At 39.0% G+C, this 26,683-nt stretch overlaps 2 protein-coding genes across 4 annotated transcripts in view; one reads left to right on the top strand and one right to left on the bottom strand.

Annotated features, from left to right (window-relative positions):
- Atp6v1a (ATPase H+ transporting V1 subunit A) overlaps positions 1–13,819 on the bottom strand; it is a 69,090-nt gene extending 55,271 nt beyond the window's left edge. Inside the window, exon 1 of one of the 3 annotated variants that reach the window (XM_017800562.2) lies at positions 13,649–13,819. The gene's annotated coding sequence lies outside the window, so the exon portion shown is untranslated. Of the gene's footprint in view, positions 1–13,633 lie in introns of all 3 variants that reach the window. The other 2 variants (XM_008842851.3, XM_008842852.3) reach the window with 2 other exon arrangements.
- Positions 13,820–14,663: 844 nt separating this feature from the next.
- Naa50 (N(alpha)-acetyltransferase 50, NatE catalytic subunit) overlaps positions 14,664–26,683 on the top strand; it is a gene marked incomplete in the record, with an annotated part of 27,106 nt that continues 15,086 nt past the window's right edge. Inside the window, 1 exon segment of the mRNA XM_008842848.3 lies at positions 14,664–14,797. Within this exon segment, the coding sequence (XP_008841070.1) occupies positions 14,790–14,797 (8 nt within the window).

Below are 26,683 nucleotides of genomic sequence, written 5' to 3'. Positions count from 1 at the left end.
ATTTAAAAATTTACACTCAGTTCAAAAAAAGCTACATATATATAGACAAATATGAAATTATAAGGAAATTCTGTAGAGCAATCTTTTCAACGAATGGTGGTAGAATAAATGGATATAGAAATACAAAAACAAAAACCCTTCAATCCACACCTTGGACTATATAAAAAGTAATGAAAAATGGATGGTAGGGCTAAATATCAAATGAACTATAAAATGTTCCTTGAGACCTTGAATTAGATCTAATTGATACAACACTACAAAAACAATCCATACATAGCAAAATGACAAATTAAGACTTCAGAAAAATTTAAATTTCCACTCTGTGACAGGCCTGATGATGTACACCTTTAATCCCAACACTTGAGAGGAAGAGGCAGGCAGATCAAGTTTGAGGACAGTCTGGTCTACATAGCAAGTACTAGGCCTGTCAGGGATACACAGTAAGACCCTGCCTCAAAAAAAATAAATGAATAGGGCTGGGTGTGGTGGCTCATGCTCTGCACTTGGAAGGCAGAGGCTTTTTACCCCAGCACCAGTGAGGTTCAGGCCAGCCTGGTCTACACAGCGAGTCCCAGGCCAGCTGGGGCTGCAAGGAGACCGTGTCTAAAACAAAAAGAAAACAACCCCTCCAAACCCCAAAGAAAAACAAAAAAATAATTAAATAAAATTTTTGCTCCTCAAAAGATATCTTTAGAATAAAGTTATCAATTGTGAGAAAATACTTACAAAGCATAAATATATAATAAAGAACATATATCCTGAATTAAAAAAAAAATCCTCAGTACTCACTAATAAGAAGACAATCAGGCTGGTGAGGTGGCTTAGTAAGTAAAGGTACTTGACACCAAGCCTGATGACCTGAAGTCACATTTTGGAAAGAGAACTAACTCCCAAAAGTTGTCCTCTGACCTCAACACACATGTCATGATATGTCCATTTCCACGCACATATACAGATACAAAAATAAATTTCAAAAATGTAATTGAAAAAGACAGCCCAACTAAAATAGGCAGAAGATGCCATTAGGCAACAGATTTACCAAGATTCACCAAGATAGCATTAGTCAGGATTTGAAACAACTAGAACTTGCATACACTGCTAGTAGGAATATAAGGTTAGGTATAACCACTTCAGAAAATAGTAGGCTCATAAATAAATGTAGTAAACTAAAGAATTTCAAATAATTACGCTCTGTGGAAGGCACTCATGGTCTAAAGCTTATATTTATATAAAATTCTAAAAATTTCAAGCTACCTTACAGGGTTAGAAACAGATCAGTGATGATTGCTTGAGAATGGGGATGGGGAGGTATGGAAGGAAGAGATTACAAAAAGGTACAAGAAAACTTCCTTTGGGAATAATGGACAGATTCAATATAAATATGTTGATTACCATGATGAGTTCATCAATTTTACGTTTTTAAATACATATAGTATGTCAATTATACCTTAATAAAATCATTTTTCAAAAAGCGCAAAGTATTGGCAGCCTGACTCTTGTTAATAGCATGTTTACAGAGAATATATATTTACTTTGTTTTTGTCAACTGTCAGAGTACTTATAAAGGACTATGTCCCATTAAGAACCTTTAAGCGCCGGGCGTGGTGGCACAAATCTTTAACCCCAGCACTTGGGAGGCAGAGGCAGGCGGATCTTTGTGGGTTCAAGGCCAGCCTGGTCTACATAGTGAGTTCCAGGACAGCTGGGGCTACAAGGAGACCCTGTCTCAAAAAGAGAAAAAACAAACAAACAAACAAAAAACCCAAAAGAACCTTTAACCCTGCAAACCCTGGAAACATGGGAGAGGAAGACATGAAAACAACCAAATTGGGCTTTGTTGGCTTCTTAAGAATCACTGTATTTGACTCAGACTCACAATAAGACTGGGTGGACGCTCTCTTGTCCTGTTAAATTCAATCAATCCTAAGAATTTCTAGTTTTTAATATCTCAGAAACAAATCAGAAAAGTATCTGCAATATTTACTCCTCTATCTTTCCAGAACAAGGCTTAATGGCTTATCAGTTTACAATACCTTGGGTGAGGATTTAGGAGAATCCTAACCTTACCCTCAATGAGGGCTAAAGGTTTGTCTTAAGACTCACACTGTTCTAATATTTTGGATATCAAAGTTGATTTCCAGTTCAATGGCTCATATGGAAGGTGGAGACAGAGGGAGCACAACTTCTTGCTCTGTACTGCTCTGATTGGACAGAACTGGTTGCAATAAGGAATTTTTATTGACAGCTTGATTATCTCTATGGTTGTTTCCTCACCCCTTCATTTTCCCAATACAATGTCTTGAAGAGGATGAGATCATACTTCAAACAAACACAAACACACATCAATGAACAATAACAGGTACTGTATATCCACATTCATTCCTTCAGGTACACTGGCTGGGACCTGAGCAGATTCTGTAGTTTTAGCTTTGTGCTTAAAAGGTAAAGAGTCTGGTGTAAATCAGCCTGCATGCCTCTTAGATTCATGGTTTTAAATTGAAACAAATGAAACAGGAGACACTAAAATGTGTTACACTTCAAATAATTTGTGGATTTTGTAATTAATCTGAATAAAGTCCCTCACTAATTTTGTATTACCTAAAATAGGACTGAAAGATTGCTGAAAATTCATTTTTTTCAAGAAAAGATAGTTATTACTATATTTAGCTATCACGTTCAGTGTTCATATTAGTGCATGTAACTATATGAAATGTCTTACACCATTCTTTTGATACATAAATTAGCAACTTTCACAATTATTAATATGGTATTTTACCCTCTGTAATATAAATTCCAATTTTAAATAATGAAATTTCAATTTTAAGTTGTATCTAGAATACTTAATGTTATTTAAAAGTCATGGGCCCAAATGTCATAACACATTCTTATTTTGAACTGTGACACTGATTCTTATGACTGAAACCATGCTATCATATGATGGCAGATGACACACAATTCAGGAACACCAGGAATGGGAGAGATGACCAGCAATCCAGTTTTCTAAATACTCATGCTAAATGGCAGATTATAGCAAATTCTAAGGATGAAGTTGAACTTCAAGCATCCCTAAATTGGAGAGCAATCTGGCAACAGAGACTCAAGCTAATGAAGTCCCTTCATCCAGCTGTTTCTTTTCTATGAATTTACTGCATGTATACAAAATGTTCTAGTAACAGAATATTTATTATAGCACTCTTATGTTCATTAATGTGGAGACTACTGGCCAGTAAAAGGGCTTGGGGACTGTATGTGCTTGTCTTGCAAGCCTTGGTGACCTAAGTTTGATCCCCAGAGCCATATAAATGTGGAAGGAGAGAAGTAACTCCAGAGCTATCTTATGACTCCACATGCATACTCTAGCATTCACCCCTTACCCCATCTCACATATTCATACACACACACAAATAATAACAGTTTAAAGGTATGGAGACTAAATAACATGATAGAATGAAAAGTAATATCTGGAAAGATATTCCCCCAATTTAAATCCCGAGTCCTACTACTCATAAGTTGTGTTAATTATATTATTGGAAATTTAACCACCACATGCATATTTCTCCTCATTTGGTAATGGGAATAAGAATAATCACCATCTTAGAAGGTTGCTGTGAGGTTTCCATGAGTAAATACAACTAAAGTACTAAGAAAAGGGCTTAGATGAGGATGACAATGACAATTCATCAGTGTAATTAAACACTAAACTATCATTAAAAACAATGAGGCAGCTTTGATTGGATCACTGTGAAATGTCACCAGGATTAATTATTAAGCAAAAAAAAAAAAAGTTCAGAATACTACCAACAGGACTACCATTTGTGGAAAAATACATGGTGAGAAATGGGGTCTAGTAAGAGACAACAGAAATGTCTGAATATGTAATTCTCACCATGTTTGTACATGTATCACCTTTTCAATTTAAAAGTATCAGGAATAAGGTCGGGCATGGTGGCTCATGCCTTTAGTCCCAGCACTTGGGAGGCAGAGGCAGGCGGATCTGTATGAATTCAAGGCCAGCCTGGTCTACATAGTGAATTCAAGCCAGGGGCTACAGGGAGACCCTGTCTTAAAAAGACCAAAAAAAAAAAAAAAAAAAATTAGGAATAATCCAATGAAATCCCCTCGGATTTGGAGTTACAGGCAGTTGTGCCACACCCAACATGGGTCCTGAGAACTAACTCAGTACAAGCTTTTAACCGCAGAGCTATCTCTCTGGCCCTGTCAACTTTGCTTCTTTAGAGAAAAATTTTATTTGATGTTTTCTTAAAGAAAAAGTTAATCTCGTAATCTAGTGGTGGTTTTATTCACCAAAAGCTCCGTGTGGACTCTTCTCATAATAAAATGATCCCATCATGATGATTAAGTCAGGTAACAGCTTATTCTTGTGCAGTATGCGCTACATTTCCAAGGTACAAAACATTTTGGAGCGCTTAATATCCACACTGAAAAGAACATGTCAAATTGTAACCTTATCTGCTAATACCTATCATTTTCTGATACATTTTTATAGCAATTTCTTATTAGGTGTCTAAAGGTTATCCCACATAAAATTAAGAATCTACGACTAACCAGGATAAATTATTCATTTCCTTCTCACATACCCTAAGACAAAAATACTTCAGGTAACTGTCATATCTAGTCACTTCAAATGTTATTTTTCATGTTGCTAATTCTTTCTTTAGCTTACATGGCCTTCTGTTCCTTATCCAAAATGTAAACAGTTTTGCTTTTTACTAATTACAGAAACAGTATGCTTTCACTGTAAAAATGGAAACACTTAATCTAGAAAAGTGTAAGGAAGAAAGTCAAAAACAACCTGGAATGCCTACGCAACTACCTGAGGTAACCAGCAAACACTGATTATTCTCCTTTCGTGTGATTCATCGGACAGGTGAACATGCACAAACACGTATACGGTTCTCACTGTGAACACTAAACCTCTTTGCTCTCTCTTTCTACTTATTTCCTCTTTCCAAGGTTGAGAAGTTGTGTTTCACCCATGATTTTATAAAAATAGAATCTTATTATATACTATATATATTTCTCTATATTTTGCCTTTATCACTTAAAATATATGTTGGAAGTCCTTCAGAATATATTTGGAAATCTGTCCGAATCACCAGTATAGATTCAACTTCTACCAATGAATGACGTCCATATCAGAATATGACTGTGTCATAATTTACATAATACCCCTAATTAGTAGGCATGACCCATTCCCAGGATTTTGGCACTACCAACATTGTAGCAGTCAATAACCATGTAAATATTTTCTTGCTTACTTACTAGTGATTTCATTTCCAAGGAAGACAACAGTATTTCATGGAGACTTTTGGATAATATTGTATTTCTAATGTTAATTGCTAGTTTACCACACAAAATGAAAAAAGAAACAATTGATATCTCTACCAGCATTTTTTGAGAAAAATCTTTCCCCACAATTCCCTGATAGCAGGTTTATCATTTAATTTTTGCTAGCTGAGACATATTTTACTGTTAATATATTAAGGTTATTGTTTCCATGTTTTTCAAACATTAAGGTTTTCCTTCTGTGGACTTCTGCTCTCTTGCTTTCTCTATGGTTCTATCAAGTGAACTTAAACAATTTGTAAGAGTTCTTAGAAAGATTAACTCCTTATCCGTTATATGTATTTCAAGCATTTTCTTTCAATCTTTTTTTATATTTTATGCATTATTTTTACTTTATGTGTACGAATGTATTGCCTGCATGTATGTTAGTAACCCATGTCATGTAATGCCCAGAGTCAGAAGAGAGTGTTGGACCCCCTGGAACTGGAGTTACAAATGGTTGTTAGCTGCTAGGTGGGGGCTGGGAAGACCCCAGTCCTCTGTTAAAACAGATAGTGCTCTTAACCGCTGAGCCATCTCTCCAGCCCCTCTTTCAATCTTTTGTTCTTATTTCTGCCATAAAATTATTTCAGTGTAGTTTCATATGTTTATCTTTATTTTCATGATTCTGAGGTCTTCTACCTTACATATTAAGGGCTGGAGGGGTGGCTCAGCAGTTAAGAGCACTGGCTTTTCTTGCAGAGGACCTAACTCCAGTTCCAGGGGACCCAATATCCTCTTCTGACCGCTGCAGCAATGCACAATATGGGTGCACTTACATACATGTAGGCAATACACTCAAACACATAAAATATATATAAAGCATTTTTTAAAAGTTTAATAAATTAACATTTTATATTCTATTATTTAGATTTAAGTTTAAATCAGAAATAAGTTTTGAATACATTGCAAAGTACTATCTCGATTTTAATTTTCTTCAAGTTAGACAAACTGAATCAGTTATACTTACCATATACATGTGTCTTTCCTCCACACTGGGTTGAAGTATCACTTTGTAGTGTAATAAATTCCCTTAGATATTAGAATTTACATATATATATTTATTTTTAATTTTTTTAGACAGGGAGTCATGTACCCAAGCTGACCTTACAACTCAGCTATGATAACCTTGAATTTCTGGTTTTCTTGCTTCAACTTCCCAAGTGCAGGGATTAAAGGTGGGTGTCAGCAAACCCAGGTAATAGGGTTTTAGGGATCAAACCCCAGGCTTTGTGCATGTTATATAACCACTCTATCAACTGAGCTACATCTTAGCCCTTTATTTCTATTTAAAAAAAATGCTGCTATTATATTCTTAAGTCTAAATGTATATACACAAATAAATTACTTTGTTACATGAATAAGTCAAAACATTCTCATGTAAGATATTCAAGTACTTTTAAGATAAAAGAGCTATTTAAATGTCTTCATTTCTATATCAACTTTTATGGCACAGGTATGTAATCCCACTTCCTTGGGAGAATTAGAGAGAATGATCACAAATTCAAGGACAACCTCAGCAACTTAGTTAGATCCTACCTCAAGATAAAAAGTGGCTGGGACTGGGTGTGGTGTCATACACCTTTAATCCCAGCATCTAGGTTGCAGGGCAGGTGGATCTCCTTGAGTTCAAGGCCAGCCTGGTCTATATAGCAAATTCCAGGCCAACTAGGGCTACATATAGGACCCCATCTCAAAAAGTGGGGATATAGCTCAGTGGTAATGTGTGCAATATCCTGGATTCAATTCACAGTACCCCACCTCACAATTTTATTTGCTTACAGTGTCTACGGATTGTATACATTTAAATATACAGAGGATGCATAGGATAATGCATTTTAAGCCTTTCCCTAATATTCTAGAGATTACTTATTCCTTTCTGAAATTTTCTCTTATGTATCTGCAGCCACTTCTGTATACATACCCTTTGTTTTTTTAAAATATATTTTATTTATTATTTTTATTTTTTTATGTCTGAGTATATCGCCTGCACGTATGTAAGTGCACTACATGTGTGCAATGCCCACAGAAGCCAGAAAAGGGTGTCAGAGACCCTGGAACTGGAGTTACGGACGGTTGTTAGCTGCCATGTGGGTGGTGAGAACTGAACCCAGGTCCTCTGAAGAACAGTGTTTGTAACCACTGAGCCATATCTCCAGCCTCACATACCCTCTCTTAAATTTCACAGGTTTTTCCAACTTCAGTCTTCTCTATTTTAATCTTTCAATAAGCACTTTTTGAAAATTAAACTAAGAAGTAACTAAAACAAAACATGAAATCTGGCTGCTTTTCATACTCCAAGCACATCTGTAACTCTTCTGTGTCATAGCATGTACCATTCACTTTGTTTTCAATGGTACAAGCCCAGTAATTTTTCCAAAAGGAAATAAAACATGGCATACTGTAGGCATATGTTTAAAAACTGAAAAGTTAAGTTGTAATAATAATACTCAAAATAATGGTGACAAAATCATAGGCTACCAGAATTAAAAACATAGGACATAAGAATTTAAATCTAGGCTCAGTGCAGTGGCCCACTCCTTTAATCGCAGCACTCTGGCAGGCAGAGGCAGTTGGATCTCTGTGAGAGGAGGATGACACATTTAAGGCCAGTTTGGTCTACATAGCAAGTCCAAGCCAGCTAAAGCCTGGAGACACTGTCTCAATAAACCAGGAAAAAAAAAATTAAATCTGATTTTTACAAAAAGTATTTTATTATTTTTATTTTATGTGTATGTGTGTATTACCTGCATGTAGGTAAGTACACCCGTGTTGTGCAATGCCCTCGGACGACAGAAGAGACTGTCAGATCCCCTGGAACTGGGGTTATAGATGATTGTTGGTGGATGCTGGGATTCCAATCTAGTCTTCTGCAAGAACAGCCAGTGTTCTTAACTGCTGAGTCAACTCTCCAGCCCCCCAAATCTGATATATTTATGAACTGAATTTATGATATATATTTTAATATATAAACTAGTAAAAATGGCTAACTGAAGTTGCATACTAGAGCTAATTACAAAGTAAAAGAAAAGGGAGTTTCATATAAATCACCACATAATTTCTTTTTTAAGACAGGGTCTCCTTAGGTATCCCAGATTGGCCTGTTATCACTATGTAGCTCAGGCTGGCCTCAAATGTGTGATCCTCCTGCTAATTGGGATTACAAGGGTGCATGCATCATTACATATGGTTCTCACAGTAGCAACTAATTTTAAAGATGGTTTAATAACTGCAAGTAAAAATAAGGATCTGTTACTCTAAAGATATAAATCAACTCTGGCTGTTCCTGAATATATACACATCATACATGTTTATGTGCATACAGTTACTATATACTATACATAAACTACTTCTACAAACCAAAGACTTATACTTTATAAGAAAAAATAGTAAAACTGAAAATACTATTCATAAATTACATGGAGCACATTCTTACTGATCACAAATTGTTTAATAAGCATAAAAATGAATGAAAATTCACCTATCTCATTTATTATAGCAGTGAATTAACATTAAAAAGAATATTCAATGAGCTCATAAAATACTTTCTTTGTAGAAGTACTTTTTTGTCGTTATTAAAGAGAAACATAAATTCACAAAAGCTGTATGTTTGTTGCCTTGTTTTTTTGGTCTTTTTTTTTGGTTATTTTGGCGTCCGCCCCCCCGCCCCCAGCTGAGGATGAAACCCAGGGCCTTGGCCTTGCTAGGCAAGCGCTCTATCACTGAGCTAAATCGTCAACCCCAAAAGCTGTATTTCAATTATTTTATTTATTGATACTTTCCACTAATCCTCGTGAGTCATTTAGGAAGGAAAAAAAAAATCTTATTTTAGCTCATGCCTTTAACTATTCCCTGCATTACTTTGTCTATTTCATATAAGGATAAAAGATACAGAAATATTTAATCTTGGGGCTGGAGAGATGGCTCAGTGGTTAAGAGCACTGACTGCTCTTACAGAGGACTCAGGTTCAATCCCTAGCATCCACATGGTAGCTAACAACCATCCATAAACTCCAGTAGCAGGGGATCCAATGCCTTCTTTTGACCTCCTCCAGCATTATATGACAGGTGCACTTACACACATGCAGGCAATACACTAATACACATAAAATAAAAATAATAAAATATTTAATCTTTTTGAAAGGCAAAAATTTAAACTCGTAAGAATTAACTCAAAAGTCTCTGCTCTACTGACAGAACAATTTTAATATATTCCTAGCCACTGTAGGAATAAAAACTTTAAAATGAAAGAAGCTAGTCCTTAAATCGATTCCAGGCATAAAGGATCATAAGTTTTTATACAGAAAACACTAAATCATCACTGGAGCCCAAATAAGGGACTATGATGATATTTCTCTGTTCCTATAAGTAAGGTTAGAATCTGTGCGAGTCAGATATAGTAGTATGTGTGCCTCTAGTCCCAACTACTTAGGGGACTGACTGACTAGCTTTAGGACAGGAATTCAAAAGCATCCTGAGCAACAGCATGATTGGTCTCAAAAAATAAACCTTTAAAAAAAAAAAGAATCTTTGCTAGAAATAGATTTTTCCTATTCTGTTTTCTTCATAATAGACTAATTTCAAATTCTACTCCATTCACTGTAACAAAAACCTGCTGTTGTTCAAAGGGGGGGAGCATTGGTCTATTTTGTAAGATATCTTACATCTGTACTAGAAATTCAGCATATAGGAGCAAAGTCAAGTCAGTAAAAGTCATAGAATTTTTGCTGGTGTGGTGGCACATGCCTATACTTAGGAAGCAATTAGGAAGTAAAGATAGGAGGGTCAGTAAGTTTGACGCTAGCCTTGGCCTTATTAAAAGAAATGTTTACAAAGTGTGTGTACTAAATACTGTACATTCAAAAATCTGCTTTAATAATATCTACAGGCCAGATTTAAACATGAGCAAACTTCACTTTACATGCTCAAGGTCAGACAGCTAATAACAGGGAAGGCTAGCACCTAATCCCAGGTCTCTGTGATTGGGAAATCTATTCAGGTAAAGTTTGAATTTTATTGCTTTACACTTACATACCACCTAGTTTTAAAAATACTTTAAAATAGATTATCTAGGGTTATCCCACTCAAATTTACAATACCCTTGGGAGGAAACTTTCTAAGTACAGACCCCTGAAACTCTTAGCCCCTCCTTTTAAGGGCATGTGATCAAGATATAGAAGCTTGAATGAAGATCCACTTGTAGCATGAAGAACCCCTTTTTCATTTAGTATAACTATTTCTTCCCTCTCCCACCTGGATGATAACCTCTTATCAGTAAACATACATCCTGTAGAAATAAGTTGGTCATAGAATTAATAAAGTCCATATTGATTTTGTCTATTCTATTCACTATTTGAAAAATTAGTATTACTGCCTTTATATTTAAAAGTTAATAGTACATAACCTTTGAAGGAACTATGATCTGAAAAAATGTTATTTGTTCCCCTTGTTAATTGTTCAAATCTCATTCAATAAATAACCTATCAGGCACCTCAGCATTTTGTTTGTTTGAGACAAGGTCTCATCCATTTCGGCATCCTTGTGTAGAACACGCAACAATGGAGACATGGTTCTTCAACACAAGAAGAGCCAAGCTAGTAGAAACATGCCATAAGTAGAAACAGAGGAAAAGAAAACATTATAGTAAGAAAACAAAGGGTGTCAAGGGACTATTCCTTATACGTTACTTAACGGTGGACTACAACACAATTCCCCAAATAAATGTCTATATATAAATCACAAACCGATAACAGTATCAGAAATGTTTTTCAACTTTCAAATCATTTGGGTACCTGTGTGTATGTATGTCAAAGCTTTTCCCCACATCGAATTTTGTCACCATTTTCTGTGCTAACCTTCTAGATTTCATTATTAGTCTAAGTCAGTTCTTTCCTATTTCCCTAAAATTGGAGCAATTAAGTATGAAGTAAAACTGCAGATTCATTCAACTTCTTACTTATTAAGTTTTCCCCTCTAGTAGTCAATGGTTTTTGGCTGGTTTTCTCTTGCCCATGTTGGTGTACCTGGACAGAACTGGCTTAGACTGCCAAAGCACTCAGGAATTGGAATGTCACCTGAGTACAGAAGCAATACCACTTTTCTATCTCTTCAATAGATCAGAGAACCTCTCTTTGGAGAAAAGTAATGGATAAAACTGTGTTTGGGGATGAGGAGATGGCTCAGCCAGGAAAGTGCTTGTTCTGAAAGCATGAGAACCCAAGGTTGGCTCCCTGGCAGCCAAAAAAACCAGTGTGATGGTCTATCTGCAACCTCAGTGCTCAGGGGCTGCTGGAGACAGGAGGACCCCTGGGACTTGCTGGCTTGCTGGTCTTGTTGAATCAGAGAGCTATGGGTTCAGTGTGGGACCCTGCCACCAAAAATAAGGTGAAAGAAATAGAGGAAGACATCTCTGGGCCTCCACATGCATGCACACATATGTGCATGGGCACCCATATACATGTACACCTACACACACAAAAACATACAAGATGGCAACAAGTGAATGGTTGACCAAACTGTGATTATTATATCACAGAATACAGTTCAGCAACAAAAAGCAAAGGACAATTAAGCTATATTTACACGTTACATAAACATATCAATAGACAGTGATATCATCTAGTCTGAATCTCAAGCAGGAAATGGTAAAACTGTAAATACATGCACACACACACACACACACACACACACACACACAAAATACCATCTTCTTTATTACTTAAGACAATGCAAGACCATCAAGGTTATGTTTTCTAGTAGTAAGTATCATGGACGACTAGTCTTTCTATTTTGTTAAATTGCTGTCTTTCTAAGGTTTTTAGCTCTCTTTAATAAAATAAGACCATCTTATTGCAGAGAATTTGGAAGAGCAGGCAAAAGTCTGTCTCACCTATCACAAGGACAATGAATAATTCCATCTCCCTCTGAATTTTTTTCTTTCTGGTACTGGGGATTAAACCCAGAGCTTCAAGCATTTGTGGAGGGAAGAGAAGGTAACAACTAGCCCTCAGCTGACTTGTTAAAATAGATTTATCAATTACACTGCTTAGAAGGAAGATTTAACTGAGAATATTTCATATAAGAAAATGTGTAATTTACATTATAAAAATCAAATTTGTAATTTTGTAAGGCTTTCTAATTTAATGGAAAGAAAGAACCTTCTAAGTTTGCAGCATAAATAAAAGAGTTTAGCCCCAAACTTAAAAAACATTCCTTTCCTAAGGCGTATTGTTTGGGGTTAAAACATTGGCTACTATAGTACATCTAAAATGGAGTACAAGGGGTTGGACAAAATTCTAGGCAAATAAATTTCTGTATTTTCACAAAATATTATGCATCCAAATCAGAGCAGGACACCTAAGTTTTACAAAAGAAAAGCTGAGGAAGAACAAAGTGTTACTTAAATTTACCACAAAACTAATCAAGGCATTGACTGCGAAGGGCAATTCAGCAAGATTTTAGGGAAAAGCGGCAAAAAGAGAAGAATGCCAAAGGCAAAAAACCATGAAGTCAACAATAATAACTAGACTTAAAGTCTTCCTGCTTTTAAATTGTGGCCGAATAAATTTGGTTTAATCATGTTTTCAGCTTGATCAGTTTCTGAAGAATGACTTCCTTTTCGGGAAAACCTAGTCACTTTCCCATAAGCAAGCCTAGGCCTCCAGCAGACCGCAACAAGGCAACACCATCTTCCATCGCCTTCCGATTCAACTGAGGCTGCCGCATTACCCACACCCTGTTCTAAAGACAGTACAAACGGCCCTGAAAACCCTTCCAGTCTCACCCGAAGGAAGCTAACTCGCACTGAACCTCTCCAGCAAGAATGTCAGATAAACCTTTCTAATGACTGAGAAAGCACTTTCCAGTGACTCTGCAGAGAAGGCCGTATCGTGACATTCCCTCCCAAGCCTGTCTCACCGGAGCCGCCTCTGCCTCTAGGGGTTTTCCTATCTTCCTGCTCACCTAGATGAAGGCCTTTGCCAAAGAACGAGCTTTGGGGACTGGGACCGGCGCTTGGTGCAGACCCCAGCAATGGCTGAAGCAATCCCATGACCTGAAGCCCCCAAAGCTCCAAAGAGGAGTCCATAATGGCGTGTTCAACCCTGGGAAAAGTGGACAGCACAATTCCTCGGTGGTGGGGCGATCAAGGAGACGGGGCTGGGGGGTGGGGTCCGGAAGATCTGGAGAAATAAATGAATCCCTCGCGAGTGCAGGGTGACAACGGGAAGGGAGCCCCGAACAGCGCAGGCCGGTTCGCACCCATTTTCTATTTTCTGTCCCTGCTCACCGTCCCTCCAGTTACCTGCCGCCGTTCACCTGCCTCGGCGCCAAGTGCAAGATCCGTACCGAGAGGAGACCCAGAGGCTCTATCACTGTGGGAGGGAAGTCTTCATCTGCAGGAGGCGGGGCGGACCAGCGAGTCACGTGACCTCAAGCTCCACCCCCGCCTCCCCCACCCGGGGGCGCTGCATCTTGCTTGGTTGAATTTTTGTGGATTGCTTTGATGTTATTTTGTTACTAACGAAAAAGTTAATTTTTGTTTCACAAGACGTGGGTCGTAAACTACAGTCCAGAAAAACGAGGACAGCAACGGTTAAAGTGCATTGCTAAGGAAGTGACGTTCAGGCCACGCTCTAGGGACCGGAAATGGTGCTGGAGTTCCGCCGCTCAAGGGCCCTCCGGTAAAATTCCGGCTGGAAGGGTTAAGCCAATCACGTGATGTTGAGACGTGAGGGCTGTGCCTGGAGTGACGGCGTGGTGGAGGGTTGCCAAGTTACCTTTGTTTTTAAGTCACATTTACTCGAGGTTTCCACAGACTTTCTTTCATGGTGGAGAATCCATTTTGTCAAACTCTATTAGGAGACAAGAGCGTTTGAAGGTCATGCTGGAGACCAGGAAAGAGCCGAGCCCCGAATGCCTGACCCGGCTGGTGTGGGAAGGGTGGAAGGATCCGGATTTTACCGGCGGAGTCATGCGAGCCAGATCCACGAGGAGAGTCCTCAAGGCGTGGGCGGGGCAACACGGGGCCCAGCCCAGGAGGAAGGGGGAAGTCCCGGCCTGGAGGGGGAAGGGCGCGCGGCAGCCCGTCGTGCGCCTGCGCTGGACGCCGCTGCCGCGCCGGCGCGCTGAGGGGCGGGGGTGAAAGGTCGCTGCGCGGCGGCGGGTCTTGCTGGCGGCGGCTGCGGGCGGGAGACGAGTGTCCCGAGTGCACGTGTGGAAAAGCGGCCGCACCAGCGCGGCAGCCGAAGACGACTCGGCGTCCTCCATACTCTCAGGGCCGCGCTCAGCTTTCGCGGCCTGCATCAGCCCCTCAGCGTCCTTCCCTCGGCCAGGAGACCGGCGTGTGGGGTCGAGTGGCCTAAGCGGAGGGCGCGGAGAGCTCCGGGCGGTGAGGACGGCGGCGTTGGTGGCGGCGGTAACGACGGCCTCAGCAGACGGGGAAGATGAAAGGGTGAGGAAGGGCGGAGGCCCGTCTGCTAGGGAGAGGGGCCCGGGTCGAGGGGGCGTGCTGGGAGGAATGGCTCGGGCCACCCCGCGCGGAGGGACATTGTCGGGTTTCTCGGACACCCGGATCCCAGAGGGGGCGGAGGCGAAGCTGGCTGTTGGCGGATCGACTGGCCAGCGGCGGAAGGGGCGAGAAGCCCCGGATTTCAGCCCGGGGGACGAGCGTACCCCAGGGGGACGGCTGCGCCGCCCGGGCCACCACCTCGGGTGCTCCGTCGGGTCCTCACCCCGGAGCCACACGGGCACTGCGGGTTTTGACCCGTTTCGGTTGTATTCCTCCTTGTGGGCCGTGCAGAACCTTCTGGAGGGAAAAGAAATTGGAATAAAGAGCATAGGAATGAGTATTAAGAGCTAATGACTCAACTAGATTTGGGTTGGGCCAGAGCGAGTGGAGGAGGGGGGATGAACTCGAGCTGTGGAGACTTTGGGGTGCCAGAGTGTTTGAGCTAGTGTCGTGGGTCAGTAGGTGGAGCTGTTGCCTCGGTGGAGTGAATTGCCTCTGGGGCCCGCCGCCGCCGCGGTTACTAGGCTTTTTGCTCTGGGTTGGCAAAGTTGAAGTTTGATTATTTCAGGTCTTGGATTGCGTTAGGAGTTACTTTACTTTAACTGTTTCCATTTGAAGGAAGAGATTTCCTTGCCGTTAATTTGTGTAGTACTCTAGTGTTACGTATCACCCTGCTAGAGAATTGCGGTTTGGAACTTGCCTTTACAACCTTGAGAAATCACTTTTCGAAACAACCTCATTCTGCCTAAAATAAAAGTGCTGTATCTGGTCTCTGAAAAGATCTTGAGAAAGTTTAATTTGATTATAGGTTTCTAATTTGTTTTCTTTCTCCGGTTTTGCTATAGGCATTAATTTATTCATTTCAGTGTTAAATTTGCATGTTTTGGAAGTGCTTGCTCTGCTTGACTCATGGTTCCAAGAAGTTTGGCTATTTTTTAAGGCGATCTCACTATGTTTAGGAAGTCTTGTCTTACTGATAGGACGGCTTTGAGTGTGGATACTGCCTCTTCCTCAGTTTTTCCATTGCTACACACGCAGTACATATTTACCATGTTCTGTTAAAGTAATAGCAATGAGGATGAAGAGTCCCAGGAAATTATTCTGGATGTTTTCTCTTTAGGTGAAGAGTGAAATCTTTCTGATACCTGTTTTGACAGTTGAAATGGAGCCACGTAGAGGTTTTATTCACAGTTGGCTTGAACTAGTATCTAGCATACCCGTGAAGCAATTCTTATTTACTACTGCTCTGAGGCTGAAGGAAGAGCCTCTTTCAAACACTGTCTTCTAAGCTATTACTCCCAGAACTCTTATTTTAATTATATTTATATATGTGTGTGTGTGTATGTATATTTTCTTTCTTTTTTTTTTTAAGCATGGTCTCATGTAGCTAGTTGGCCTGGAAGTTGGTTTGTAGACCAGGCTGGCCTCAACTCAAGAGATTTGAGCCCTTCTGTCTTTTGAGTGCTGGCATAAAAGAGGTGGCTGTACCCCCAGCACTCTTTGAGATAGGTGCTCATGAAGTTGCCCAGACTGGCTTCGAGCTTGGGGATCCCTCTAGCCTCAGCTTCTTGAGTTATCTGGAATTACAAACCTGTGTCACCAGCCTCAGCTGATTATTTTTTTTAATTTTAAATGGGTATTTAAGTGTAACTTGATGGCAGTGGATGCCTAGAAATGGTCAGATTTAGAAAAAATTTACAGCTGTTGAATCCATAAGACTCCTTACGTATAGTTCTTATTACTTAGGATTAGGAGTTTAGAATTATGTTTTGGATTAAACACTTTCAAGATGATTTCGCAGGTGTAATCCCTTAAATTCTCAAGTTAACCAACTCCCAACTGAGATGGTACTTCGAATTTTTCCTTTTCTGTTTTTTAAGGCACTTGAAATGAAACCAGGATATGATACCTTTTTTGTTTGTTTTACAAGATGTTAAAGTCCTTGAGGTCTGGAACTTGTACCACCCTGCAGTATGCTCAGTCTCTTGAGTTGGAAAGGGCTGTGAAAAACGTGTTCCTGTTCCTCTTCCGTGTTTTTTGTATATAATTTAATTTTTTTAAGCTTTTTATTTCATATTGAGCTTACTGGACCGTAAAATTGGATAGATAACTCTGAAATTGGAAATTGAAAAAATGCCCAACTCGAAGTTACTTTGTTTTAAATATTGGGCATTGGTGCATAGCTATCATTTTCAAACTTTTAAAACTTAATTATTTTTGTCTGTTTTATCTTGTGATGTATTTTCCTTTCCTCCATAATAGATAAATTTGCAGTTAATAACTACAGCATGTGTTTATATGCATGTCTAGAAGTGAGAGATATATGAGGAGTGTTGACTCTCTTCAAACTGAGGTTGTTTATATGAACCAAGGACATTGTGACTTGAGGTTGTAGATGATAAGTTGATTATTTTTATCTGTTATTCCTCTCCAGGGAAGAGATGATACTCAGATAAGGAGGATGGCATAAACAGCCATGACTGGGGTGGCAGTTTAATCATTAGTGTAGGAGAAAACAAAACTAATCCATTTATCCTTCCATTATCCTGGAAACTAGATTCTAATAATAAAGAGGTGCAAATTAGTTCTAATAAAAATGTCAAAGGTAAAGTCGGTAAAAATAATATAAATACAGAGCAGTGTGGTTACTAGTTGAAATTTGACCAAATGTTACCTCAGAATAAGACATAAGATTCTATAGTTAGAAATGAAACTACGTTGACAAATACAGAATAATGGTTTGCACTGATGGACTGGGGAAGTGCACAGGAAGTTTTCTGCATTTTATATCTGAGTGTTGATTACATAGTACATAGATACTTAAAAAGTTATTGAAGTGTAAATGAAGTGTAAACAAGATTTGCAACCCCCCCCCATTTGTACCCTGGCTGACCACAAACTTCAGAGTCTTCCTCAGTCTTTGAAGTAGCTCTGCTTGACGATGTATCTGGCTACAAAAGACTAAAGTAGAATCTAACAATTTCTAAAAATATGTAGTTCTTTACTTTCTATAAAACCAGTAATTTGTGTTTTGTTGATTGAGATACTGAATTTTAACACTTTATAGTGTCTGCTTTGCTGTATTGAGATGAATTTATATCAAAATAACCAGCATGTAGCACAATTTAATAAATCATTTCTAATCAATACAAAGGAGAAATAAACAAAATAAATTATATATTCCAAAATGTAATGACCAGGCATGTCTGTTACTATAAAGCATTAAGATCAGGTGTTTGAAATACTATCTGAAATACAATCGTATAATTTTAAAAGTATACTGCTACCTATATAGGTATGTGCATTGGTGAGTTGTGGTGTGTGGCTATAGTGGTCTGACTTCCCCAACATTGTAAAAGTTTGTAACATTCAAAAAATTAGTAAAGCGATTGAATTTTTTTTTTCCTGTGGGGTTTGGGATTTAAAGCAGTTGGTAGAGTGCTGTTTTGGTTTAGTCTTTTGAGGCAGGGTCTCCCTTGTAGCCCCAGCTGGCCTGGATCTTGCTGTGTAGGCTAGGGATCATCCTGTTTCTCCCTCTGCCACCCAAATGCTGGGACTGAAGATGTGCCCTGACAGTAGAGTGTTTTTTTTAGCATGCAGGAAACTGTGGGTCAAGACCTAATAATGCATAAACTGGACATGATGGTATACTCTGTAATCCCAGCACTGGGAAGGTAGAGGCCAAAATATCAGAAGTTCAGGATTACATAGTTCAGTATCAGCCTGGGAAACCTGAGGCACCATCTCTTAAACGGAGATAAAAAATTGTGTTAGGACAAATTGGGGCGTTGGAGGCTTGGGGATTGAGACAGGGCCTACTTGTATCCTCAGCTGGCCTGGAATTTACGGTGAAACTGGCCTTGATCTCACAGAGATCCATTTATCTCTGCCTCCTAAATGCACCGCCATGCCAGACAGGAAGGATTTTTAAATGTCGTCCGGGGGGGATTTAACGTGTTCCTATTGCATCTGTATATGTATTTTTTCCCGTTTATCATAATTTTGAACATAACTACTGTTGAGTATTACTGTATGTGAGCAATGGGACTACTGTTGTAGTTGGCATAAATTATATGTTCCTGTTATTGCAATTTGAGGCCAAATATTTTTAAATTATTGCATCCTAATTATTCAATTAAAATCTCTTGTCTTATGAACCATTATTTCCCATAGTTAGTGCTTAAGCCAGACCAAATGAATTCCTATATTAAATTTCATGTTGCTGTTTCATCCTGTGGAAATCCTGATCTTTATCTTCAGGTATTAGCTATGGCTTTCAAATTGGTGGCATTTAAAGAGGCATACTTTTTCAGTTAGTCACATGACTTAATTTTTGTTTTAAATACAGCCTATAGTAACCAAAAGATTACTAGTAATAACCTATAGAACATACTTTTCATCCTAAAAATGGATTGTAGTTTCAAGCTACATTTTATTATTTAGCTTAAATTAAAATTTAAGTCAGCTTTTGGACAATTTTAAGTATTTGACCCAAATTGGATATGTAGATCTGTAAATTTTATTAAATGTTAATACAGATGAAATATTTCCCAGTAATATTATCATTTGAAGTGTGCTATAAAGTGTTTTAAAGAACTGGTATGAGTATGGCGTGGTGCTACACACCTGTAAGGGAGGCGAATGCAGGGAGGATCAAGAGTTCAAGGCCAGCCTGGATTACATGAGACTGAAAAAAGAAACAGGACTTGATATGAATAAAATGTTTCAATTTGAAAAGGTTAAATGTTCATTAATAAGTTTTATTTAGATTACATGTTTGCCCTTTTTTGTTTTGTTTTGTCTTGTTTTGTTGAGGCAAGGGTCTCCCTGTAGCCACAGTTGGCCTGGAGCTCCCTATGTAGACCAGATTGACCTCAATTTCACAGAGATCCACCTGCCTCTGTCTCCCAAGTGCTAGGATTAAAGGCATGTGCCACCATGCTCAGCTTTTTTTGTTTTGTTTTGCCTTGTTATAGACACTTGAAAATTTAACATTTCATATGCGATTTGCATATTTTTATTGGACTTTGCTGTGCTAGGGCCTTAAAAACCAAAGTTCTGTAAAAACATGATGCTTTAGAATGGAAGGTATTTCTAAATGTTTCAACTTGTAGGCCAACAGCTAACATGTCTATGTACCCCTATGTGTAAAAGATTCTGAGGCCTTTCCTGGGTTTTGATTTAAAGTGTTGTATTCCAGTCACTTTGTCATGGGTGGGAAATAGCTAGAAATATGAAATACGTACTGCCTTTTCTGAGTTAGAGTGCAATCTGACTTCTTCCTCCATCATTCTTCACGTTCTTTTTTTCTTCACATGTTCTTAAGGGAAAACTTTTTTTAAAGTCCTAATGTTTCTCATCTCAACCCCCTAAGTGCTGTAGCAAATGCTTATTCATAAAACTAGTTGATACCTATCCCTAGTTATTTATTTCAGCTATTTTCTTAGTAGTGAGGTGTTTTTTTTTTTTGTCTTTTTGAGACAGGATCTCCCCTGTAGCTGCTCCAGCTGACCTGGAACTCATATGTAGGCCAGGCTGGTCTTGAACTCACAGAGATTGGCCTGCCTCTGCCTCCCAAGTGCTGGGATTAAAGGTGTGTGCCATCACACCTGGCTGAGTTTTTGTTTAAGATAACTAATTTTTAAATTTATTTAAAAAATATTTTATGTGTATGAGTGTATTGCCTGCGTGTATGTGAGTGCACCCATGTCGTGCAATGCTGTGGAGATCAGCTGTGGAGATCAGAAGAGGGCTTCAGATTCCCCTGGAACTGGAGTTAAGGACGGGTTTGTAGCCACCATATGGGTGCTGGGAATCGAACCCCAGTCCTCTGCAAGAGCAGTCAGTGCTCTTAACCACTGAGCCATCTCTCCAGCCTTGATACTAATTTTTTTAAAGCTCTCATTTGTTGCCATTTGGCCTGCAGAAGTAGCATTTTATACTGTCAGTAATGTATGAGAATGTCTTTCTCCAAGGACAGAATCTTCAGGGGAGAGAAACTTGCAAAAGCCTTAAGAAAATGGAAGAAGTTGGCTATCATTTTGGCAAAGAGTGATAAAATTTTTTGTCTGGGATTATGGTGTATGCAAAGTAAAACTAGAGTGAATTTGTAAAATGAGAGAAATAACAGTTTTATGACAAGTTGGTTTTAAGTACATATTCACTCTAGTTTTACTTTGCTGATTAGATGATAATTGGCATTTTTACCTGGCATTAAATTTTTATTTAGAGAAGTTGGACATTTTCTACTTTGTGGTCATTTGTATTTTTTGTGACTGATTTTAAATGAAGACGTTTCCATCCACTGCCTGGACTTCAAATTAGAAAATAATCAAAGATAATGTTCTTGAGAAAATGGGATTGAGACATTCAGATAAGTAAATATTATCAGTGATGGTGGTTTAAGACCGAAATCTTTTGAAAGAAAAATTTCAAGGTCTCTCTGATTATTCCTCTCCCAGTTTGCATAGCTTATTAATTAAAAAAAATTTTTATGTGTATGAGTGTATTTCCTGCATGTAGGTAAGTGCACCTGTTTTGTCTTGCAGTGCTGGCAGAGGATCCCCTGGAACTGGAGTTACAGGTGGTTATTAACCATCATGTGGGTGCTGGGAACCTAAACACGGGTCCTCTGCAAGAGTAGTTGGTGCTCTTAATGGCTGAGCCATCTTTTCAGTCCTATCTTATTAATTTTTAAAAGATTTCTTTTTATGTGTATATGCCTATTTGCATATGTATCACATTTGTGAAATGCCTATACAGGACAGAGGAGTGTGTGGGATCCCCCTGGGACTGGACTTACAGAATTGTGAGCTGCCATGTTGGTGCTCTTGAAAAATTTTTTCGATTTAATTTTTATGGGTATGAATGTTTGCCTGCATGTATGTAGTGTACCACCTTCTTGCAATGCCCAGGAAGGCTAGAAGAGAGAGGGTATCAGGTCCTCTGGAACTGGAGTTATGGACCTTTGTTAGCTGCTGTGTGGGTGCTGGGAACTGAACCTGGGTTCTCTGCAATAATAGCCAGTGATCTTAATCACTGAATCTCTCCAGTTCCCCTTATTAATCTTAATAAAGGAAACATACAATACAAACATTTAACTAAAAGCAACCACATTTTAGCTTAGAGTGCCAGAAATAATAGCTAGCAGTAGGGTCACTTAAAAAAATTGGCTTTCTGGGTTTCTGTTTCTCTTTAAAAAAAGAATAACTTAAACCTGAAGAATGGTCAAAGATTTTTAACTTGGATGCAAATCCTAAACCGTTTGTATAAGAGCTTATTGTTAGCTTTGTTGAGTTGCAGAAAGAGGTTACTGAAACCTACCATGACTACTGTGATATATGTTCCACTTGCCATTTCTGGTTTCAGTCAGCACTCTTTCAAATGATAACTAAGAAACAAAATGTTGGAGTCATATGCAAATTGTTCTTTTTCATTTACTTTCTTCAGGTTGTTACTGTGCCTGTCCTCTCTTCCCTCTCCTGATGATGCTGTGTTTTTACAAGTATCTAAAGGACACCTAATAGGCCAAACAACAGGTTCTCATTTAATCTTAACATTGTTTCTGAGGATACTGAATCTCTAGTCTATTGATTTTTGTTGTTGTTGTTAAACAGGTACAGGGTTAGAGGGATGGCTCAATGGTTAAGAGCACTTGCTGTTCTCACAGAGGACCTGGGTTCAGTTCTCAGTACTGACATGGAGGTTAAATGTCTATAATTCAGTTACAGCAGATCCAACAATGCCCCCATTTAGCCTCTGCAGGCACTCCATGCATCTGGTGCATATAACATATGTGCAGACGAAGCATACACGCAAAATAATTAAACACACACACACACACACGCACGCACGCACGCACGCACGCACGCACGCACGCGCGGTATACAAACAAGCCAAGAAGGAAGGGGGATCTAGAATTTGAGGTAGATTTATAGGGCAAGGGGAGTTGAGGGCAGGGACTAGATCAGTGGCTATTGATTGGAAGGTCTTTATAAATATGGAGTGCTAGGCTGTTTGAGTTTCATTTGCAATGCTATGTGCAGCTGTTGAACAGTTTTAAGAGCACACTGGCTGCTCTTGTCCAGCACCCACGTGGCAGCTAGCAACTGTCTGTAACTCCAGTTCCAGGGAATCTAGTGCTCTCTTCTGGCATCTATGGGTACTGCATGCGTATGGTACATTTACATAAGTACAGGCAAAACACACATGAAAATTTTTTTTAATTCAATCGCTGTATAGCTGGAGATAGCCTTAAACTTTTCATACTCCTGCCTTTACCTCCTAAGTGCTAGGATTACAGATAAGCACAACCACACCTAACCTCTTGAAAGATTTTAAGCAGAACGTTCATCGGATTGGGGTTTTTAAAAGACTGATTTCCTTGTACTGGAGCTGAAAGAATGGCCTGGACCATTATGCTTAGAGAAAGTGTATAGGAACAGAGTATAGAGAAAGTTAAGAAATGGATTTAATAGGTATTGGGACATAATGTATTATGTGCTCAGCTTGTTAATTGCTATGGGCTTGGGGCAAGGCAGAACATGATGTCATGAGCATGTGGCAGAAGAGGCTACTCACTTCATGATAGCCAGGAAGCAGTCAGGGAAAAGAAAAACCCTTTCAGAGGTCACCACCTTAATAGTCCATTCAGTGTGAACCCATTGAGGAAGTTTAGCATCCTCGTGGTCCAGTCCTACCACTTAGGGCCAACCTTGAACACATGAATTTTGTGGGGAGGACACTTATATTTAAATCATAACACATAGGAGTACATCAAAATTTAATTTCCATATTGTATGAATAATGGTTCTACTCATGAAGATAAAAGAAGATGGCACCTAGTGGGTAAAAGCTAGGGAGTGTAACTAAAATCCTATGATGTACAGCCCCAATTCTAAGAAGTAGCCAATTGAAAATGTAAATTGTAATGACATTGAAAGACCCTACTTTAAAATCTGATAAGAAACCAGTTATATTAAGGGCTACAGATTCTTGGATTTGTTGAAAGTAACACAGAGAAATTTGAGGTTCTGACCTAGGTGTTGGGGTTTGCTAGAAATAAATGATAACAGTAAATAATTAGCTGGGGCTAGGTGGTACAGTTCTAACACTTGGAATGTGGAGGCAGGATAATCAGGAGTTTAAGGTCATAATCAGTTTTAAAAAGAAAAAACAATGAGTTCTAGTTTTGAGACCCAATCTCAAAGTGGGGGGGGTTCCATTTATTGTAGTAATCGTGGAAGGACAAAAATTAATAGTAACATTTTATATGAGGTAGAAATCAGAGTGTAGAACAAAGCATCTTGAGCAGTTAATATTTAAACTGTGCTTTAATGAAATTTAGATGTGCTTTTAGGTTAATGAAATTGGTTTTCTAGGGGAGTCACTCAAGGAGGGAGTTTAATTTAAAATTTCTACTAATTATGGATCTGGAGAGATAGCTCAGCAGTTAAAAGCACTTGCTGTTCTTGCAGGGGATCCAGGCTCGCTTCCCAGAACCCATCAGGTGGCTCACAACCTTCTGTATCTCCAGCTCCAGGGAATTTTATACCCTCTTCTGGCCTCCTCAGACACTGCACACATGTGGTACACACACATATGCGCGCGCGCGCACACACACACATATACACACATACATAAAATTAAACTTTGTTGAGATAAGGTCTTCCTGTAGCTCTTGAAATTCACCATCTTGAGATGCATTGTGTAGATGAGGTTGGCCTCAAATTCTCAGAAATGCACCAGCCTTAAGTTCATGCAATGCCACTCCCAGTTATAAAATATGTCTTGGGGAGGGGCAGCGCCTGGGGATGCATGCCTTTTATCCTAGCACTTGGAGGCAGAGGCTGGTGGATTTCTGTGAGTTTGAGGCCAGGTTGGTCTATATAGTGAGCCCTTGTTTCAAACAAAGATTTCTAGTAATCAAAAATTGCTCTAACCTGAAATTTTTTTTTAGCCACCCATAGTCATTCTTTAATCTCTGCTAAAAGATACTTTGAGTTTGATGCAAACATACTTTATCAGTGCATATTATCATACCCCTCTCTTTTTGGTCATTGTTTTGAGACAGGGTCTCTATAGCCCCAGATTGCCTGGAACTCACTATGTAAATAGGCTGGCTTTGAATTCACAGAGACCTGCCTCTGCTATCCCTCTCTCTCTTTTTTTTTTATCCCTCTCTTTTTAAAGATTTTTTTTTTTAAATTAGGAGGCTATATATGTGTGTAAGTGAGTACATGAATGCTGGTGATTTATGGGGGCTAGAGGTATTGTTTCCTACCAACACATTTGTCTGTTGGTGCTTTAATATTTAATCTTCTCTGCAGTGAAGGAGCAGTGGACCCAGTGGTTTCTAAGCCACCTTGAAGATGAAACAATGAACAAAAAATGACCAGCTAGTTAAAATTTTGTGCCAAGGTTTGCAGTACTCACTGGAAGTATAAACGGGCTGCATTTTTTTTTTTCATGAGTTTATTGCCTGCCTGTGTGTAAGTGCCCCTGTGTTGTGCAGTGCCTATGGAGGTCAGAAGAGGGTATTGGGTCCCCTGGAACTGGAGTTAAGGATGGTTGTTAGCTACTGTGTAGGTGCTGGGATCTGATCCCAGGTTCTCTGCAAGAGCAGCCAGTACTCTTAACTGATAAGCCATCTCTCCAGCCCCTGCATTTTGTTTTTACTATGTAACTTTAAGCTAGACTTTGTACAGGGGGGTGGGAAACCCCCCAAAACTTTTTTTGGAGTCATATCTCCATCATGTGGTCTTTCAGACAATTGCCACTAAATCTGCTTTTACAATTTTGGGCAAAGTTGCATCATCCTAATAGCTTGAAATATTTTGAGTCCTTGCTGTAGTTTGAATGATCCCTCTAAAGATCATATTGAAACTTAATTCTCATTTTAATCGTGTTAAAGAATTGGGGACTTTTCCATATGCATAGCAACAATGCCAGACAGGCAATACCTTCTTTTGAGTTGCTGGCCATGGTGGCCAAAGGGACTCCCAGATAGTAACCCAGCATAGAACTGGGAAAATGAACACCAACTGATTACTCCTAGATGAGGATCAGCTGACCCTCCTAAAACAAAGACCTCTAGACAGGCTGACTAGATTCACCAGAAGGGCAAGTAGTGGGGAAGGGCTGGGGGAGCCGACAACAAAGTAGACAGTAGCAGGGATATCAGAGTATAAGGGCTCTAGTGGGGGGCTGGAAAATAGGGGACGGTGCCATCTGGGAAGTGGGCGTATAGTCGAATGAGATGGTTTGGGATAGTCTGTGTGATACACACACACACAAAGAAATCAAATTTTAAAAAAATATATTTGAGGAGGAAGCATGGAAATTTACATCATGCTAATTAGTAGATGTGATAAATAATACCATTGAAATCTACCCAATGACTTCATAGACATACACAGGCGCCAAGGATCCAAGTGCAACCGATTATGACTAGTAATAATCAGATACATACAGATTAGAGATGCAAGCGCCAACATCTCAGTGTTAGTAGCAAAAACAATGAGTCTTTCTCCAAGGAACAATATATTCTAAAATGAAATGAAGATCTTTTTTAAAGGTTAAAAACTCATTCAATTTTATGTCTTACAGGGCTTATACTGAGTTCAATATTGTATAACTGTATTAATTCAACTGTGAACCTAGAAACTTGCAGCCACTTGTGAAAGAGATGTACTCTTGCTCTGGAGTGTGTTACTGAATATGTTAAATCTGTAGTGAAATGCTTCTTCTAATGTAGTTATTAAAAATTAAAAAAAAAAAGAAAGCTTAAAAAATGCAACATTTGAAAACCCAACACCATATAATTTATTT

This window comes from Nannospalax galili, unplaced genomic scaffold, assembly GCF_000622305.1.
Source record: "Nannospalax galili isolate Female #2095 unplaced genomic scaffold, S.galili_v1.0 scaffold18, whole genome shotgun sequence".
Lineage (NCBI taxonomy): Eukaryota > Metazoa > Chordata > Mammalia > Rodentia > Spalacidae > Nannospalax > Nannospalax galili.
Note: the sequence above shows the minus strand (reverse complement) of the source record. Positions and strands in the feature narration are given on the sequence as shown.